Here is a 21,565-nt window from a genome sequence, read left to right on the forward strand (position 1 = left end):
TGGAAGGTGAATAAAGAAAGCTGCCTCTTTTTTATGATTTAAAAATGAAATTATATATAGATATGACTTGTCAAGTTTGAAATGTGTCAGGTCATTTTTGAGAGAAAATACATTTGGGTATTTTCTTGTTGATTTTCTTCTGTTGAAGTAAAAAAGAACTGTTTCCTAAGCTGGGGTCTCTGCACTGGGAAAGCCAGTGAAAGGAGGCTAGGTTTTTGGATCCTTGCTCCCACCCCTACCCAGTCATACACAGCCTCTTCTTAGGGGGGCTGGGGACTGTGATGATCAGGCTCTGTTTTGTTGTACAAACTTTACAAGGCACTGTATACCTGCTGCTGCGAACCAGGAGGGTTATCCAACCATAGGTGCTTGCCTTTAGTCTAGGGTTGCCATATTTCAAAAAGCGAAAATCCAGACACAAAAGCTGTCGAGCTTTTGGGGGGGGGGTGCGCGCGTACAAAGTAGCTGGGCAATTTTTTCTTTCTTTCTTTTTTGAAACAGTACAAGCCCCTCTCTCCAGCACTGCTACTCTGGAAGCCTTTTGGCTGAAGTGAAGAGTACAAATGCTATAAACAAACAGATAGATAAACAGACTTCAACGTGGATGAAGATCATGTAGAGAGGGCCCAGATCATATTCAGGGGGAGACTTGCTCCACATATCCACCTTCCATTGCTGCAAATGTATGAACTGGGGCACTGCAGATATAATCTAGAAAACACATCTTCTCCAAAGATCTAGATCTAAGTTTTTCCTACTCCTCCCAGAAACTACGAATCACCTCTTCTAGTCTTGTTGTGTTTCATATGAACACACTCTTCCACAGTGGTCATAATAATTTCACTGGGTATCATCCTTGTAAGTCATGCTGATTAATACAACAGGGAGGATACAGCCAATACAGTACAAGTATACATTACAGCATGCCCCCTTTGTACTTTGTTTATTTAGTGCTGTTGCCTTCGCTCATCAAGAGGATGAGACGCTGACAAACTAATGAAAAAATATTCCCACTTGGTTGCACATTAGATGTCAGTTGCATTTTACGCCTGACCTACTTGACAGTGTGTTGCTGCTGTCATGAGTGCCAACATTCATGAAAGTAGGTAAGGTGAACACTAGTCTAACTTTCAACGGTGAGCAACTGTATGGGGGGGGGGGCAAGGTTTCAATTATAATCCACGCAGCTCTTTTTCAAACAGAAACAAGAAGTTCAGAGTTCAACCAGAACTTATCGTCAAGAATCAGAAGCCCAAAGCTTTAAGCATAGTACCTGTGGTCACCAGGGTTTGCCCAGTCGCAAGGGACAAGGTCCTATGTTGCACCCTTGAAACACAGTACAATGTCCATGACAAACTAAAGGGCTTAGAGGTGAGCAGAGTCTTGCTGGCTTTCTCTATGTTGCCTGTTGCATTTCAAAAATTCCAATTGCCCACTGGATGCAAAAACTAGTTTCCACCCACATTTGGGGGCGTGGAAGGAGCAGAAATCACCAAGAGTGGAGGTCAGCTGTCCCTCTCTGCAGCTCCTGTATTGCAGCCCCGTCTGACAACTTGCCATGACAGGGTGGCAGCGTGGGAGCACAATTGTTGAATCTGTTTGGTTAGCAGCTCTGCAGAACTGAAATGTATTTTAAACCTCATCCACTGAAGAACAGCCATAATATGTTTTGCTTTACTACTTTGTTAAACTCAGAATTCAAGAAAAAGCAGCACAATAACTTATTTTGATGGGCAGTCATAGGAAGAATACAGCTTTATGGAGTTTCATGAGACACACACTGGAGATAAAAATACTATTATTTTTTCCCCTCGGCTGTGAATGGAACACACACTTTTCTTTACAAGAGTTAGGAAGTGGGTCTCAGGTTTGTTCTTAACAAGAGCATTGAACCTTCTAAACTCCATCTCCCCACCACACAGCTGATACAGCTTCAAATGAACTAAGCCCATCTAATCAATCAGTTGTGGCAGAACATTTCAAAGCAAAAGATGGCTACAGGATAGCAGTGAACTTGAGGAACATTAATGATCTCCAAGGAGAAATCACAATCCTTCGTTTCTCTTCATTCTGTATTACCACCAGCAGCAACTGGAAATATGATATAAAAGCAGGCAGCCACGCAGGCTCTGGCTATTTACAGAAGCAGAAGAGGAAACAGAGCTTGACCTCATGCTGCAATTTAAAGTATAGGGACGCTTCTGTGAGGCACTCATTTGTGTCAAACTATCATCTGGGAACAATTAACACACTAGAAAAAGATGCATGTGTTGAGTGGCCCAGCAGCACAAGTGCTTTTTCTGTGAGCTAAATGAAAGTATCAATCATTCTCATGTGGACACTTTCAGCCATGAAAGTGACTCTCCCATCACATTAAATTGTAATATGAGGGAATAAGCTGCCAAAGACAGAGAATGCCCAGATGTCAACATTGAAATCTGGACACAAAAAAGCTCTAATCCTGCACTGTAGGTGGTATAAAATCCAAATGAGCTAGAGAACAAAATTTCTTACCCAGTGCATCACCTGGAGATGCATATACAATTATTTTGTTTTTATAACTCCAGGCTGTGAATGCCACTCACACAAATGAAGTGCCAGAGGTCCCTGCCATGAAGGCATTACAGTCAAAAATTCAACAAAGAGGAAACATAGGAAGTAGATATGGTTATCTCAGTCATACATATTTAAATGTGTATGGAGTGTTAGGGGAGGGGTAGTACCTCTGATAAGGGACATGTCATGCTCCTTCTGAGGTAGCCTATACATCTTTGGTCCCCACCCTGCACTCAGCTCTCACCTGTGACTCCTAGAAGCTGTCGGCAAGCAACAGCAGCCACATGTTGGGAATGGCTTCAACTGGCTGGCTAAACCAGGTGAGGGTAGCCAATGGGTCCCAAACACTCTGTGAATTACGGACTGCACCTGCGTGCAAAAACAGGCTTTGGCAGACTGAGTGGACAAAACCAAGAATTGATTCAACGGTCAAGAAGGTTGTTTCTGCACTTGCTGTAGAGGGAACTGAGGGGCAGATGGAGCTAGTCAACCTGGGAAGGTATCTCATCTAAGAGATGGAAAACTGATGTTCTCAGACATGTTTTATTTCAAATTAAAATCACAGGTCCAAGTGCCCTGAAAGCATACAAACAAGCTTTGGATATTTCTAGAAATGAGTTGATTGTCTCGAAATGTATATGTAATTGTTTCTCTGTGCCATGCTTTACCAACTAGCTGAATAATTGTAGACTAATAAATAATATATGTTGGATGTAGTAACTTACTCTGCCCAGAGGACTCATTGGATGTGCAGCATAATCCGATGTCAAATTATAGTGTGCAGCTTCACCTATCATGTTTACTTGCCGGTCTTTCTTTTCTTCAGATGACATAGTTGCTGCAGTCCTGAAAATAGAATATGCAACAAGACTAGAGCCTGCTGTGTATGTAGACTGCTATTAAAAAAGCATCTGTAGCTGTCCTTTCGTAAAGGGTATATATGCTATTCATACAATTTCCCAGATGCTGTAGCAGAATTGTGCAATTTTTAAAAGAAAACACTATGTTGTTAAATTATGCTTTATCGATTCTCAATAGATCAGTCTCTATAAATAGAACAACTGCAATCTACACAATTTGTTTACATACATGCATGACATTATCCCTAAGGTATAGTGAAGCTTTTGGTTTCTTTTCCAGAGGATCTCCTGCCTTTCTTTCTCCTACTTCCAGCACTACCTTCTCATGCCTGCATGAGTACTGGAAAAGAACGAAAGGGCTTGGATGAATTTGGTATGCACATTCTCCTGGATACACAAACCTGTATTAACAGAATGACTGACCACTTTAGTAACTCAGCTGCATACAAATGCTTAGAAAATCTATGCAAAATGAAGTTACAGGTTGATTCTCTGTAGCTGTAAGCCTTTGCAATGGATGAGTTCAGGTATGCCTAGAGCAATCAAGAGCTTGGCAAGACTTCCACTCCTCCTGCATTATTTGAGAGTCCAATCTCTATCCCTCAAGTATTGCTCCAGGCAGACAAGTATATTATAGATACTTCTAGAACTACAACTAAACTTAATTACTCTGCTCTTTTTAAAGATCTGAATTTCTTGAATGACAGCAAAATCACCAGAGACAAAGGAAATGCTGGTAGTCAAAAGAAGGAGAGAGAAGTCAAGAGGATAGCAGGGAAATATTGGTAAGCCAAATGAATCTAGGAGGAGCAGGGTTGAGAAGCTATGCAAGGAAAAGCAGAAGTCAGGCCAAGAGAGCAAAGCTGAAGTCTGATCTGTGAATATGCTGAACAGTAGACAGTAGAGCTTCAAAACAAGCTTCAAACAGTTTGGACTGGGGAAAACAGCAAACTGATTGTGTACTAAGCCATCCACAAAATGAACAGAGAGGATGAACTGGTGAAAAGTATGTGGTCTTGTGATATTGGGGGGGATTAAATAATGAGGATGCTCTTTGTAATCACCTTCCACAACCCAGGAGAATAACAGTATCTTGATTGTGTTGGAAGCGTCAGTAACTTAGTACTGGATCTTAAGTTTTCCAGCCATTATGGCCTGTTTGGTTTTAAATAAATGCACCATTTATGGCACTGATTGCTATAACATGGCAACAGTGGTGATGACACTCATTCAGGCTTCATTTTAGTGAACAATGAATGACGACCAAATGGAGTGGAGTGGGAGAATCAAATAGAACAGCAGCAATGTCTCATTGACCAATAGTTAAGTAAGGAGTGGGGGATCTCAAGATGTTGCTGAAATACAACTCCTGTCAGCCCCAGCAAACAGGACCAATGACCAGAGCTTATGAGAGTTGTAGTTCAGCAACATCTGGAGGGTCAAAGCCTCCCTACTCACTGCAGTATAGTACAGCATAGTGATCTCACCAAAACTGATTCACCCTCTCGGTAAGCAAACAGAATGGTTCTAAACATGCCTGTACCCAAAAAGGAAAGGCACGATGGAGTAGTTTCAAACTTAAAAAGCTTAAATTCTAAACTTTTTGCCCAGGCCTTGCTTCTTTTTAAAAAATTCTCTACTGAACATGTAATTAACAACAAAAACATGCTAATCCTACAACTTGATTTAAAATGCAAGAAGCAGAAATATACAGAAAACATTCAACAATTAAAATAAGTCAACTTAAAACATTAATTTAGTAGAAATGTATCTTGTGCCTATTATAAAATTTTTACCCAACTGTTATGATGTGCACATATGCATGTCTGTGGACCACTTCCTAAAAGCAGGGAAAGCAAGGAAATATTCAGTCTTTCTTTTGCTATGAGGTCATGACATTATGGACATTATGTAATATAAAAGACAGACTGACCTACATAAGGGCATTCTTGGCTACTTGGAATGTTTGAAAAATAACATGCAGTCATCTGGCCAGACAATTGACAATATTTGACTGGTCAACTGACTGGCAGGTCCACACTAATGTGAATAACTGTTAAATTCTGTATTCATTGAGCAAAACAATCACTTACTGTTCATTCACAACAAAAATGCAGTTGTCCTGCGATGGCTGCCCTGTGACTGGATGCTTGCAAGTCACTTTTCGTTCATTGTGACTGTGGGGAGACAAAGTAGAGGAAATATATAAGCACATTACTCTTTTCTAAGCACAACTGCAAAATTCCGAGACAGCAGGCAGGCAGATTCATTATGGCATTAATTAGTGCATACGTGCAGCTTCTCACAGTGATACAGTAACAACAACTGATGATACTTGAGGCAGGATATTTTTATTTTTAAACTCAAGCGTTTGGCAATCCTTTAGAGCTTAGCATAGAACATTTGTGGTAAGCATTCCCTCTCTATCCACATTAAGCCTGGATATAGTTAGAGGTTTATTTTTTTAAAGTTGCAAGCTAATGTTTTAACCCATGAATGAATATAACCAGTGTGAGCAGTGGCTATCAACACAAGTTTTGATGGACTACACGCTGGGCTACATGAAAAGTAAAGGCAGATCTTAGGGGGAGGGCAGATATCATTACTGAATTAAGGGGGGGGGGATCTTGAAAGAAGAATTCAAAGTCAGTTGGTTTCCCACAAACTGATCAAGTTGATCATATTCCTCATCAATACATCCCCTATTCAGATTTGTATGGCAGAAGCCAGTTCCTGTTTATATACATACATACTTAGAGGAGAAAAGAATATATGCATGCATTAAATGTGTGTGTGCCAGCAAGCAAAAAACAAAAATATTTGTAATAAAGAAGTGCAGAAACCCGGATATCACTGGTAGAGCTGGCAGAGCACAGTGGTTAAGAAAGTGTATTAACTTTAAGGCCCTGGTTCAGTTCTCATCCGGGCCATGTATTCGTTGTGTGTCACACCTTTTCAGCCTCCTTACTGGAAACAGGTAGATAACAATCAGCCTACCCTGCCAGGATTGCTTACAATGCCTTTGTTCATGTGAAATGCTAGCTCAAATTAAGGCAAGGATGCCAGTGCACAGGGAGAAAGAGGTGCCTATTCTGCTGCTCCCCCACTCCTGCTGTACTCACCCCGAGCTCATTATTGTTTGCTTCACTCCGAACAAACCACAAACAGCAGCTGCAGCCCCTGTCCCCACCCCGTGGTACCAGCCTAATGGCTGGGCTTACTGTTACATGCCAACAAGGCCAATATACAAGTAATGTTTTGACGCTTTAGGAAAACTAGAAGGCTGATTCAGATTTTTGTTTTACTGATTGAAAATGCTCCCAACTCTGCAACACACTTGTATTGAAATCAGAATTTTGAGTCTTTTTCGGGTTGACATCCTACTTGGAAAAATTCAGTCTAGCATTCTCCAGTGTTTTGCAAAGTTGTACATGGCACTTATCAATGGCATTTCTGTGCACTCTGGCTTCCGTCATGGTGTCCCGTTGTGCTAGATGTAGTTTAGTTATGTTGGTCACATGACCTGGAAAGCTGTCTGCAGACAAACGCTGGCTCCCTCGGCCTGAAAAGCGAGGTGAGCACCGTACCCCATAGTCGCCTTTGAATGGACTTAACCGTTCAGGGGTCCTTTACCTTTTTACATTTACCTGCATTGCACTATGATTGTGTATCACCAACTTTTCTGCCACACTATTCAGGCTTAGTCATTTAAATAAAAATCTGCATTTGATATGCTGCTCACCTTCAAAAACCCCTGGAGACTTACCTTCAGCAAGATAATCCTAGCAATTCCCTGGTTGGTACTTTTGTTAAAACTCTTTAGATCTTAATCACTTTGCAATTTCACACAGTCATGCTCTAATCATAAGTCCCGTTCCACACAAAAACCTACAGTACAAAATTAAAAGCTTTGTTCCTTGGCAAGAAGCATGATAAATACCACTTATAATAAATGCAAAGGGGTGAACAATCAGTCTCTTTTAGAACTTACATCCCTTATGGAGAAAGGCAATGTTCAGTGATTTAAAGGTTCCCACAATGCCTACTATGATACATAAAAAATGGGGCGACATCAGCCCTGGCACTGAACTTGGCTAACAATCACAATTGTCATGTGTTTACATTTAATGCCTGATTAAGTTTCTTTTGGGAAACTGCTTCTGCAACCTGAGTATAATCTGAATATCTTGGCTGTGAGTCTTGAAAGACCTGCACCCTGGCCTGGGAGGGCGGAGCCCTGACTGACTCCAGCTACAAAAACAGAGGCTGCTGGACAGAATATTGGATTAGGATATTGTGTCTTTTGGGGGATGCTGCTTTTATTGATTTTTTTTTTGTATCTTTATTTTTAGATTGTACTATGATTTATGTGGAAATTGTTCAATTTGGTTGTGTGCGTATGTATGTTTTCTTAATAGAGGGGAACAGAAAATCAATCAATTCCTAGGATTAAAATCTGTAAAATCCTTAACTTGTAAAAACATATAGTCTTCTAGTCTAGAACAATATGGATGTGGTTCATATATTGGTCCAATTTTCACTTATTTGAAATTTATCAAATCTTATCTCTTGTAAAGAGTTACCTAAAATATGCATCAGGAATAAAGAGCAGCATATTCTTTCCATCACTATGGTTCTTCTAGGATGGAATAATTCAGAAATTTCAAAACCACAAATAGGAATGTGGGAAATCAGGGTCTCTTTCACACGCAGGTGACCCAACCATGACACAAGGCAAGGTAGCCACAGATTTTGCATGACATAAATGGCAAGAGAATAGAAGACAGGCAGATCTGTCCCATAGAGTAAAATTCTCCAGTGTAAGTTCCACTGAAATGAATGAAAGCTGTCCTAAATATATTACCATGTGGCGTGCTAATTAGGAGGGGGTGCTATTTGAATTTTCCATTTCTGGTACAGCACTAGTTTGTCCCCACTTTCCTCATTCATGCCTGGGTGCTGGAAGGTAATCCTAGGTGTTTGCTGTTATGCTCATTTAACCTCACTGTTCCAGAATTCAACAGCAGTCCTGCCTTCTGAAGTCTGCACACAGTTGAAAGCAGAAACATGACAAGTCAAAGCATTAGTTACATGACAGCCATGAATACACCCACTGCCAGAAGAAGACTGGGATGGCAGCCTGTGCTTACTGTTGGGAACAGTAGCTTCTGTGCTACATCTTGACAACACCATTTTAAAAGAGGAGTAGAGGGGTGTGTGTGTGTGAAAGAGCAAGTAGATTTTTAAGGAAAGGGGAGAATATATTGCAAACACAAACCAAAGGTAAGAGAAATTGTTCTTAGAAAACCCGCTTTCTTTATGATCAACTGTTATGTACTGCCACATTTTCCTCAACATTGAAGGATAAATGTGGAATGCACAGACTTTTCTCAGTTGCAAAGAGGGTGATTTCCCTGTTTTATTGTAATTTTGTCTGCTTTGTTGTCTACTTTAAGCTGCCTTAAAAACCTGGAAGGAGGCTTTTCAAAAACAAAGTTCCAATTTAAAAAATGGAAGAAAAAGGCCCTTAATGTGGAGAAACTTGCTGATGTGTTCACTTCAGGCCACTGTGAAGCCAGAAAAACTTCACCCATCTTGCATGGTGGAATACTGTCACATCACAAGACATGAGGTGGGTACAATTACAGCACAGTGCCTACAGGATGAATGAATGCTGTCATGTTATCCACCTATGAGGCAGATGCTGAACACTCAGACAAACATGCATCTCTCTCTGAGAAAGTAGCCAACGCATGTTACAGTTCAGAGTAGAAGATTGCAATCGTATGCATAGGTACTTGTAAGGAAGCCCTGCTGAACTGGGTAGGATTCCTAAGTAAACATGTGAAAGACTGGGTTATATGTCAGATTTGGGCCCAAAGATGTACTCAGATGCAAAGTCTGACACATTCAGTTCAAGGGCATTTCAAGGGCATATGTTAATGCATGCTGATTGATTCAAATATTGATCCAAATCACTCAGTAAAACTGCTTTTTAAAAATACATGTATGGGTGTGCATACAGGGTTATTTTGGTTCCCTGAAAGCTGAATTTCTTTCACTATTTTAGTGTATGTATTCAAACAGTTTTTCAGCAGTGCAGAAACGTCAGCACACAATTCTCATTTTCACAGAATAAAAGGCATTTGTTTATATCCAGAATCTATACTGGTGAAATCAATATTGAAAACAACACCCTCAATCTGAGTACCTATAGTTAACTATATAACTCAGTGACCCACAAAGAACTTCACTGTAAGGCTACAGAGGCAATCACTTCACTAATTAACAGTAACCAATTAGCTTTTGATTTGAATATTCGTGTTCCACTTGCACAACTCAAAACTGCAATTCCACTTTCCACTGTGCTCTTATTCTAGACAGACATTCCTAAAGCTTCCTAAGAAAAATAATTCAAAAGCCTTCCGACACACCTTGCTTGCTCTGTTAGGTGAACTGCAGCCCAATTCTGTGCTTCATTGCACAGCACATAATTCTAGAAGGTTCTCTTGCAGGCTAATTAATTCTACCTGCCTAGAATTCAAAGCAAGTTTAGAATTCCCTCTTCTAAAAAGTTAGCATTTATTCTCTCATTTCTATATACCCTTTTAATTTATATAAAACCCACTTAGACTACCATTCCCTGGGCTAAACAACTTTCTTTTAGTAAATTCATATATCATCAACATGAAGAATTAAAGAACCCAAGAGATAAATGAATGTAGAGATGCATTTTTATATTTTCCGTTATCGAAGGTCATTACATAAAATATTTGGTAGCATGAACAAGTTAAGAACAGAAGGCAAGCTCTCAAAAATATGATCATAGATCCAAAACTCCACAATCCTCCAAGGTATTTAATTGGTATGCAAGACTATTCTGCCACAAATCAATATGTAAGTGGTGCACTTCACTCACACACACAGGCACATGAAGCCTTCAAAAATGCACAGCTGACTAAGACATGTCTTCACCAGAAACTAAGTGACAGCTCACATCATAAATCCTTTCACCGGCAGGCTCTTAGTATGAGGCTACTGACTCAATATTGCATTTTAGCACAAGACACTGGAGTCCAAATTCCTTGCAGCTGCACCTATATAACACACGAATATGGGAAACTGCCTTGCACTAAGAGAGACCACCATCTATCTCAGTATTGTCTATACTGGCTGGCAGCAGTTCTCCCTTGTGTCTGTCAGGGACCTTCCCAGTCCTCCCTGGCCATGCCAGAAATTGACCTGGGATCTTCTGTATGCAGAGCAGATGCTCTACTGTTCTTTTTGATCCTTAGTCCTTAGGCAAATACACATTGCACTCCTCAGGTGTGAACCCTGAACGCAAGGCCTGGGTAACTCACTCTCACCTTAACAATATCCCCAAGTTCAATGCTTTACTTATTCTGTATAAGTAACTGCATGGCAACCATTCACCTAAACAAGATACAGTAAAACAAAAGGGTGCTTTGGGATATTCGGTAGCTTGGAGGGTTAATCCTTAAAGCTCAAGTGCAGCACTGCTAGATCAGACCAAAGACTTCTGCTTTCCACAGGGGACAACTGGACGCCTCCATATGCTTAATGAGTTTAAGTATAATTTTCATTAAGAAAACAAGGATAATTTTTTCGAAAGTATTTTCTATTAATCCTGCAATACTCGCTACATTTTATATTTCCCTCCACATTTACTCCAGAAGTAAATTGTATGTTAGTTTAAATACCACAAAGACATTTCACTGTTTTTACAGTAATTTCATATAATAATAAATACACAACTGTAGCCCTCCTCCATTTACAAATTCATTAGGAATGTGAGGCTTAAAATTAAGAAGGGAGAGTCAAGAGGAGCCAACACAACCAAACCCCAGCTCACCAAACTTTCCATTCCTTAAGGAGTAAAAAGTCAGCAAAATTTCTTGTTATTTTTGTTCTTTGTCCCAATGTTTCTTTTTCAATAAGACAAATACAATAGATGAAAGCTAATAAAATATTGCTTGAAGACAGGAAAAAATGTAATATAATATATTCATATCTACTACCAGTAAGGATGTGGTCTGTGGCTGCACAAGCTCCTTCCATTTTCCAGAAAATGTCACTCCACATTGCATATGTAAGCATTTGCATTCAGCTGAACATATGAACTTTTCCCCCAATTAATCTATTTAAGAAAACAGTTTGAAAGCTTTGTGCAGAAAAGGTTTTCCTGGAACGTGGATTACTATCAGGCTCCCCAATTAGAATGCTTAACTAGAAAGGTAACAAAAGAACATTATAAGGAATACCAAAGTAATTGAATTCTCACACAAAGGTACTCATTTTAGCTGTTGAACATCAAGTTTTGAAATCCACATTAATCATCTCTCTGGCTCCCACACAATTTCACATGCACACCCATGATAATAGATTCCCAATTTGCTGGAGAGAATTGAGGAATATAATCTAAGGAAGTGGCAGCTTGCCATTTGATCTTGTTAGGCTTACTTCTTCATTCAAGGGACCAGTTTGCCAAATGCTTAACAATAAATGTAAGACTTGGAATACAAAGTTTGGGCAGCTTAATCCTTAACAAAACACCTGTATAGACACATAAGGAAGAGTACAGTGTGCTCAAATGTCACCACAGACACATATCACTGAACTTCTAGCACAAGGGTCCCTCAAAACAGAAAGATTGCTACAAAACTATCCAATATATACATCTTCAGAAGTAAGTCCCATTGAATTGAATAGGGCTTATTCCCAGGAAAATGGATAGGAGACTGCAATCTTATGATCAATGAGTTCTCTCTCAATGTAGGGCTGATCACTCGCTTATTTTACTGCAGTATATTTGCCAGAGCTTGAAAAAAATCTAGTATTTATTTGTTTAGGTAGATAGGATACTTCATACATGTCTTTACAACAACATCACATATAAGCCCTAAAGAGCAGTTTACATGTGCAAATTCACCACGAGACAATAATTTACGGTATTCACACATCAGTGTGTGATGTCTGGCAAAATCCTCCTTTCCCATTGGGAGGATAATATAGATGACCAAGGTCCCCTGGAGAAATAAAAATTCACACCAGGGTTGCATGCATCTTTACAGTCTTTCTACAACTGCAAGAACCAGACAGAGATTTTGTATCATCACACATTATCCCAGACACAGTTTGATAAACCTGATGGCCCTTCTCCTCTTTGATGAGCACTGTATGCTTCCTTCAAATTGCTGAATTCCCTAAAATTGCTAAATTGCTTTCCCTTTCATCTCCGTTCTCCAGGAAGGTGCTATGTTAGGTCAGCTTTTACAGAAAGAGTCAACCTAACAGGAAGGGAGAGGGAACCACATTCCTGTTCTTACCTCTGAAGAAGTGTCTTATTCCCCTCCCATTTTTTCTTGCATAGAAAACTGGGAAGAAATGAAAGGAGGCTTATTTCCTGCATATTCCCTCCTTGCCATGCTTGCTTCAAGTTCTTGCAACAACCCAATGCAGAGAAAGAGAAACAGAGGAAAGAATAACAAGTCCGTTCTCTTCCTGTAGAGCAAGGGATGCCAAAACAGCGTTCATATGTGCCAGTGTGCCCACCTGTACCTCTTCCAGAAATCACTTCTGCACATGCCCAGATACCATAAATCGCATCTGCACATGTCCATGGTGCCGTAAATTGCTTCTGTGCATGCCCAGACACCGAAAATTGCTTCTGTGCAGGCACAATTTTGGGCATCTAGGCATACACAGATGCGATTTCTGGCATCGCACTCCACCTGTCTGGCCCACAAAGGATCTCCGCAGGAGTGATCCGGCCCATGCCCGGTAAGCCTTGCCAACCCCTGCTCTAGATGCTGTTGAATAATATAACAACAACAACAACAACAACAACAACAACAACAATTTATTATTTATACCCCACCCATCTGGCTGGGTTTCCCCTGCCACTCTGGACGGCTTCCAACAAAATATTAAAATACAATAGTCCTTCAGATATTAAAAGCTTTCCTAAACAAGGCTGCCTTCAGATGTCTTCTAAAAATCTGCCAGTTGCTTTTTCCTTTGACATCTGGTGGGAGGGTGTTCCATAGGGCGGGCGATGCTACCAAGAAGGCCCTCTGCCTGGTTCCCTATAACTTTGCTTCTTGCAGTGAGGGAACCACCAGAAGGCCCTTGGCGTTGTAGAATACGGATTGATGAAGGTTGTTTCAGCAAAGACTGCTCAAGAGGTTTGCTGACATTTTATGTACATAGCTGGGTGTTTTAAAGTGAGTTCTCACTGGTATCTTTGCAACTGTGAGGATATGAAAGTAATACTTTTAAAATGGACTTTAATGAATAGATCCCCACAGGTATTATAGAAACTCCTTTAAATGACAATAGAATGAGTTGCCAACAATAAAGTGGTCTGTCTCTGGTATTTCCATACATATGACTTATGGCTTATTGCAATGCAACTAAGCATTATAGATCAGAGATTGGGGAACCTGTGTCTCTTCGGATGTTGTTGGACTACTCTAAAAATTAGCCATGCTGGCTAAGACTGATGGGAAGCTAGGGAAGGAGGTCTGGAAGAACACTCATGCATGCCAGCCAGTAAGGAAAAAAGAAAAGCTCTGTTCAATCAGGCCAAAAAACCATCTAGGCCAGCATTTTATGAGCAGTGGCCAATAAGATGTGTATGGGAAGCCTGAAAGAACCTGAATGCAGCACACATGACAACTATAATAAAAGGGCATTGCAAAAATTACTGCTTTAATGTAAGTGCCTGCTTTGAAGTACAATGTAATCCATTAATGTATCAGTCATTCAGTCATTGTTGAGCATTCATAGCTAGTGTTAAAGTGAATACATCACATATCTTACAAAAAAAAATGGGGGATACATTTTTAAAATGATCTGTTCAGTTTATCCATGTCAACTATTAATAAGACTGGAGATATTCCAGTGTCAATGATGCTTTAAAAAATGTATCTCAGAACATTGTGTGGTGCCTCTCAAAGGCATCTTGAGATGTAAGAAAATAAGACAGGCTGTCCAACTTTAAGGACTGTGGAAGTACATAGTTTGGCAACCATTTTCTTAGTTCCTTGAACATCTTTGAAAATAAGCAGGACGAATCACGTTATAAAATTTAGTCTTAATTATGGGTTTTTAATGAGAAAATGACTCTCACAATGTGAATACCTGGAACCACAGCAGAGCAGTAAAAAGCAAACATGAGCCCAACTGTCTGTTGACCCTTTGCTATTACTGCAGCTGTTCCAAAAGGTTAAGTACCATTTGGCTTCAGTGAATAATCAAGATCTTAATCAGCTACTAAACAGAGAACCTGAATTACTAATTCTTACTTAGATGGGTTTCTAAATTCTGCTTTTGGAGGGTCATGGTGATTGGCAAGACTGAATTTATATTCTTAGATGGAAGCTTTGTTTGGCTTGGGGACACATGCTCTACATTGTCCCAAACTCAAATAATTTCAGGCCTTGCCTCATTCTCTGGATGATGCCAAGGGATAATTGTTTTAAGCTTGTAAGAGACCATCTGGCTCTTGCACAAATCACTTCACTTCCCACTGAAATTCACCCACATTGGAAGTGGCCTGAAGCAGCTGTTTAGTAATGGCTAGCAATAACACTGAGCAGTTCAAGTTGGGGAAGTAAGGAGCAAAGGTATCTCCTGCCTTATTTAACTGGAGGAGGGGGTGCTTAAATTTGATTCATGATGACAACTCTTTTCAGAATATTAAGGGACATTACAGTTCTAAGTGCACTCAGGACTACTTACTTACCTGCTATAAATGGAGTCGAACACGACTAAACAAACATATACCCCAATCCTTGTTCCTAGTAATCTTCCTGGGGACTATAACCAGCACAGTGCAAATCTGAGAAATACATTCCTTGGGACAGTGACATTTTTAATAAAAAAAAGTTTTTGAAATCTGAGAGGCATTAAAGAAAAAATCTTTTGTTAGCTTTTTCTTATGTCGTCTGTTTTATCACACATACAGAAGAACACAGTTGGTTTACATAATAAAATCTAATGTCAACTAATTAACTTTATAAATAGTGCAAACTGTTTTTGGATCCACTTGCAACCTCTTTTGGAATATAGCTTTCCCAGTCTCAAAACATACAAAAAAACACACAAAAAAACATCTTCAGCATTTCTTTCACTGGCTAAGCAGAGCAACATCATCTGTCCCTGAAAATATTCTCTTTACCATGATTGGCCAACAATGTTAAATTTAAAAATTCAGCATAGTTTACTCTCCAGCTTACTGTATTTTCATCCTTGTTTTGGGAAGGTGTGGTGGATTACATCCTTGTTTGCTCAGACCAGAAGCAAACTGAAAAACAGTATATTCTGTATCTCAGGATCTCTTTAATGGAGGAGTGTTTGCTAGAAACTCAACAGTTTGTTAATTACTTGAAAATCTGCCAGCATTAGTGCAGACTCATCCACTCTACATCAGTTGCAATATGTTAGTCACAGAAGGTCACATTTTCTCAGCCGAAGTGAAAATGTTGCACTGTTTTATTCATTAATGAGACAGAAATTACATTAATTTTTAGATGTACTACTTCAGTGGAAATGCAATTCATACGTAGCCTGATTTTTCTTTTCTCTATATATAGCAGTTCTCCAGCATTTGCAATGGTTTTGAGATTTTTTACAAAATCAATTATACAATTTGTATAAATTTTACTAAATAAATAAATAAATAAATTGTTCCTGGTGGTCTGGGCACAAATGAAGGCATTAGTTTTCACATCTATTGCCCTACTGAGATTGGGCTCTTAATAACTAAAAACACACAAAATGAATTTAAAAGAGCTCTAACAAAGCACCACTGAGGCTAGGACAGGAAAGAAAATTAACAGAAGTTACTGCAAGCATTTGTAATGTTGAGAAATTATCTAGCACATTTTAGATTATCAATCCTTTCCACTACTAGCCTATGGAAAGCAACACATTCCACTACTTAATTTGTATTTTGAATCACCCTACAAAGAGAGAGAGAGAAAGCAATTTACAGTGGCACCTTGGTTTAAGAACAGCTTAGTTTATGAACAAGTTGGATTAAGAATGCTGCAAACCCAGAACTAGGTGTTTTTGTTTGTGAACTTTGTCTTGGAAGCAGAACATGTTCCGCTTCCTGTTGAGTGTGTTCCATTTGTAAATTGAGTCCCCCGCTGCTATGGGAAAGCACGCCTTGGTTTAAGAACGCTTTGGTTTAAGAACGGACTTCCAGAACGGATTAAGTTCGTAAACCAAGGTACCACTGTATGTGAAAATACGTCTTTCTTTACTGTCATTTCACAAAGTATACATGCGTGGGAAAATTAATTAGCTAATAACTGCAATTACTGATGTAAACAAATAATTTCATCATGGTGACTCTGGAAGAAATGATACTAGATTTAACCACTCTTCTAGTTCCTAAAAGCCAGCTCCCATACTGCTCTGCCAACAAGATCCAAAAGGGGACAAAGAGTTAGAAGGAAGGAAGGAAAATGGCAGACATAACCCAGATGGGAGATTAACTGCTACGAGTTCAGAATCACTTAGATTCACTCAGGTATTTCAAGAGACTGAATTGTCAAGGAAAGCTGCCTAAAAGTTGCTTATTACAAGGTCATCCAGGTAACAAGTCATTACTCATTTTTATAGAACTCTTAAACTTAAATCTTACTTTTAAAGTTTGCTTCAAAATTACAACATTTATCTAGTTTTTTTGGGCTAGTTCAGAGCACTATTAAGACTTTGGATGATGTCATATGAAGCACATCAGTCTCTTATCCCCCAGCCAAAATACTGTGGTCAACAGTAAACTGAAACCCACAGAGATTGGTATTCCTGCCAGCAGCAAGTGTTTAACCATTCTGTGTTTTCACAATTCCACATAGGCATGGCCCCCCACATCTGTAAACCTTTAACTGCACCATGCCATTCCAAGTATTTTATAATAAGAACGTATACCATGTATTTACCAAAATAGGAACCAGCACTGAAGATAGCAATTACAGAATTCATTACTTTGCAAAAATATATGGACACAAAGAGAAGAAGGGATATAGAATTTGAGCTTCTAAACCAAATTCCAAGCCTGAATAATTGCAATACATTTCTACTAGCTTGCAAAATCACCAATAAAAGAAGTTTCGTTTTTTAATTCATGTACTTCTTGAACAAGCTTTCATATGAATTGCTTGCTATAAAAATTAAAGTGTATGTTTATAATAAAAGAAAATGTTTAGAAGCATCATTCTAAACCTCTAATAATGTAGCTCAAATGCCTTTTGGACTACATTTTTTTTTTAGAGAAATGGGAGCAATTATGAAATTAATGATTTGTTTGGTTTCTGTTTTTACATATCAAAGACACTAAGCAAGATCATTTACTTGACGCTTAAGTAGACTTCATGAAAGGGGCTGCAATGCATGCACAAGGAGTGTGACCAGAGGGGCAAGCTGATGTTGCAGCTATTCCAATCTCTCCCCTACTCATCACAAATTCATGGGTGAGAGCTTTGGCCATGCTGGCTAGGGAGGGTGGGAGCTATTTCTCAGAACATCTGGAGGACACCATGCTGGGTGACACGGTTTAGAGGTTTGGGTATGAAATACAGCATGAAATACAGGACTGCTGGAAGTTATCAATACTCAAAGCTGATTCTCACATTTTCAACTGAACCCATGAATATGCTGTGTAAGCAATCTTGCAGGAGTGCATCATATGCTCAACGCTAAAAAACAAAACAAAATCAAATTTCTGAGACATGCATAAATTATGTAACTATGCACACCTGATTTTATATAAAGTAAAAATATGTGCAGAGTGCTTCTGGATCAGACAAGTGGCCCATCGAGTCCAGCATCCTGCTCACACAGTGGCCAATGAGAAACCCATGGAAAGCCTGCAAGCAGGACCTGAGCACAACAGCACTTTCCCCTCCTGTAGTTTCCAGTAACTAGTTGCGTGCTGAGACCCCAGGCCCCACATTTCCCTTAGGTCAGGGGTCTGCAACCTTTAAGACAAAAAGAGCCACTTGGACCCGTTTCCGAAGAAAAAAAACCTGGGAGCCGCAAAACTCGTCATTATAAAAATAATTTTTTGTCACTTTTTAAAATTATTTCTTTGTTTGATCCCTCAGAATTACTCCTCCTCATAGAAATAAACGTTAAATCAACAAGTTACCTTTTTGTGTGTGTGTGTTCTTCACTCCCCTTCAAAACAGTGACCAGCATACATGCCCCCTTTCAATGTAGCGGGCGGGCAGGCAGGAAGGTGACGTCAGGACGGTGCGTGACTAACGCACGCACCACCCCCATGCGACGTCACCGCCAGTACAGTGCCCGCAACAGTGAGGAGTGTCGGGGTGCACAATGCGCCTCCTCCCCTCGCTAGTATCCGCCCCGGAGCCGCGGCAAAGGTGTAAAAGAGCCACATGCGGCTCCGGAGCCGTGGGTTGCAGACCCCTGCCTTAGGTAATAAACACACAAACACAAATATTTTAGATTAGTGGGGTAAAATAGGCCACAGGTTTATTGGTTACAGAGGTGAGCAGTTTGGCTTAGGCATTGGGTGAAACCAGGCTATATCTTGACTCCTGCCTGTCTACAGGGAGTCTACTAAGGGTAAACCACCAGATGGGGGGAGCCCAATGACATATGTGAAATTAGGGTACCCCGCGGGTCCCCGTTGGGGTCGTGCTATGACCCTAGCCTACACCCAGGCTTCAGACAGGAACCAAGCCCCCAATTCCTTTAACAGCATACCCTTATCATGGAGGGGCAGGTGGAGGCTACAACCTCCCCTCCCATAAGTAACTAGTATTCAGAAGCAAACTGTTCCCAACAGTGAAAGCAGAACACAGCCACCAAGGCTAGTAGCCACTGATAGCCTTATCCTCTGTGAATTTGTTTAATCCTCTTTTAAGCTAATCATGAGGACGCACACAGCCTTGGTTGACTTGCAATGAAGACTGTACCCCTGGAAATGACTGGTGGGTGAAATTCCTACCATCACAAAGGACCCTTGAGGCAACAGGGTAGATTTTTCCTGGGAGATGACTTTTAAGAAGCTGGAACCAGCAAAGAGGGTGGGGGTGGAATCAGCACTAAAAAAATGCAATGATCTGCACCGCCAGAGCACTATTGCTTTTTCGTCCACAAAAAGAAACAAAGCTCTGATTTCAGCTGTCAATTTAGTCACCTTGAATCAGTGTCACCATCCCCAGCTTTCCCTCCCAATCAAGGTGCTTTGGTACAAGCCTAGTAAAAAAAAAAGGGGGGGTTAAAAGGTAAAGGACCCCTGAATGGTTAAGTCCAGTCAAAGGCAACTATGGGGTGTGGCACTCATCTTGCTTCAGGCAGGGGGAGCCAGCGTTTATCCACAGACAGCTTTCCAGGTCATGGGGCCAACATGACTAAACCGCTACCAGCGCACAGAGGACCATGACGAGTGCCAGAGCACATGGAAACACCGCTTACACTAGTATACACTTGGAATTGAAAAAGTGTCATTATTTGGAAATAAAAATGTCCAGAGCAGTATCCCTTTATCAAAAATGCACCTAAAACATTACATGAGTGTGATATAGAGCTTGTTGGTCTTCTGTTTCACTATTCTTTCTCTAATAATGATTATATGCACTGTGTAATGAAAACTGATCTGTTAACTGAATGCTGACTTATTTTCTGCTGAAATTTCTTTTTTAACTGAATACCAAGTAATTAGTAATTTGCATGTAACTGTTCAAACTAATTGCATCTTGCCATATGCTGCATTACTCACTTCTCCTTTGCCACTAGACTAATATACGCACAAGCACTCACTCCCACAGAAAATTTGAAACAGCTTCAGAAAACGAGTGAACTTCATTCTCACTCTTCTCCTTTAAGATTATAGGCTGCATGTGTTTTTCTTTTCTTTTCTTGGAATTTATGACTGAAATCTGTTCTTGCAGAGCATCAAATATTTTAGCAGCAATAGTAATTACCACTCATGACTTATTCTCATCACAATAAAGTTGTATTTGGGTACTACAAGGCAATTCACAGCAAACAGTTCTACACTGTAAACTCATCTTTTAACCAGTATATAAACGCTGACAGATCTTAAGATCTGTTCAGGGTTCCCTATTTGTTTAGGCCACATTTCCCTGACTAGTTGGAAAAAATCTATTTTAGCCTCTAATTAGCCATTCTTTTCTATATTTCACCATAATTTCTACTCATACTTTGGTTACCATTTTACAAGTTCAAGGAAAGAGGAGTATATGCATGGTTTGATGTGCCCCTCCTTTGGCATGAAAGTTTGTCAGCAATTTTTGCACTCAAATTCCCAGTGTTTTCACTGCTCTTAGGCCTGGTCCACAGCTCCACCCCACAGAGTATAAAAGTAAGGGACACTGCCAAAACTTTAGTTCAGTTCAGCTGGGGTGGTTCTCTCCAATCATGTTAAGTAAACTCAGGAATTACACAGCTCCTTGACTCCCAGGGCTCCTGAGCTTCTCTGGGCTGCCCTCTGGGGAATAGCGTAGCACCCTGGAGCCTAATCCCCCCCCCCAATAAAACCCCTTTGGGGTTGTGATGTGCACACTTTCTAGTGTCCAAATCTTGGATGAAAATAAGACAAATATTTCTAGAGGGTAATAAAAAGTGCACAGGAACACTGAGGGCGTTCAACAATAATAAAAGTAAGCACAAAGCCAAAAACTATTTCAGCTCAACTCTAGTTATTAGACAAAGCTTAAACATTTTATGGATTTGGGCTAAGTTATATGTGTAGTTTCTCAAATCTACATAATTCATACAATTCAATTTCCGCTTTCACACATTGTGGTCCTTCAAACTAAATTCTGAATAACCACCTGTCATTCTACTCATTGTAACGTCTGCGGCAGTGTAACCTTTGGAATTAAGTAGCTCAGGACATGCCAACACTTCTCTCTATGAACATTTATAGCTCAGGTGTTTCTGTGCCACCTACATTATTAGCATTGCTACAGTAAGTAATCTTTAGGTGTTGATTGATGAGCTCCACTGTCACTGTTCTGCCAGTGGGAGATGTGAAAGAGCTAACTGTATGCTGGAAGGACCAAAGCTACTCACTAGCAGGCAGATCAACTACTGGCTTATAACTTACTTCTGAGGTTACAATG

At 40.0% G+C, this 21,565-nt stretch overlaps 1 protein-coding gene across 41 annotated transcripts in view; it reads right to left on the bottom strand.

Annotated features, from left to right (window-relative positions):
* Positions 1–21,565, bottom strand: part of PLEKHA5 (pleckstrin homology domain containing A5) — a 173,957-nt gene that overhangs the window by 65,594 nt on the left and 86,798 nt on the right. For all 41 annotated transcript variants that reach the window (XR_014516109.1, XR_014516110.1, XR_014516111.1 and 38 more), the window contains 2 exons: positions 5,510–5,593; positions 3,282–3,402 (listed from right to left, as the gene is read on the bottom strand). Coding sequence is in view for 34 of the 41 variants with exons in the window: in XM_083460949.1 (XP_083317075.1) it covers positions 3,282–3,402; positions 5,510–5,593 (205 nt within the window). In the remaining 7 variants the exon portion in view is untranslated. The remainder of the gene's footprint in view (positions 1–3,281; positions 3,403–5,509; positions 5,594–21,565) is intronic.

This window comes from Podarcis liolepis (genome assembly GCF_965112155.1).
Source record: "Podarcis liolepis genome assembly, chromosome: 10".
NCBI classification, from domain to species: domain Eukaryota; kingdom Metazoa; phylum Chordata; class Lepidosauria; order Squamata; family Lacertidae; genus Podarcis; species Podarcis liolepis.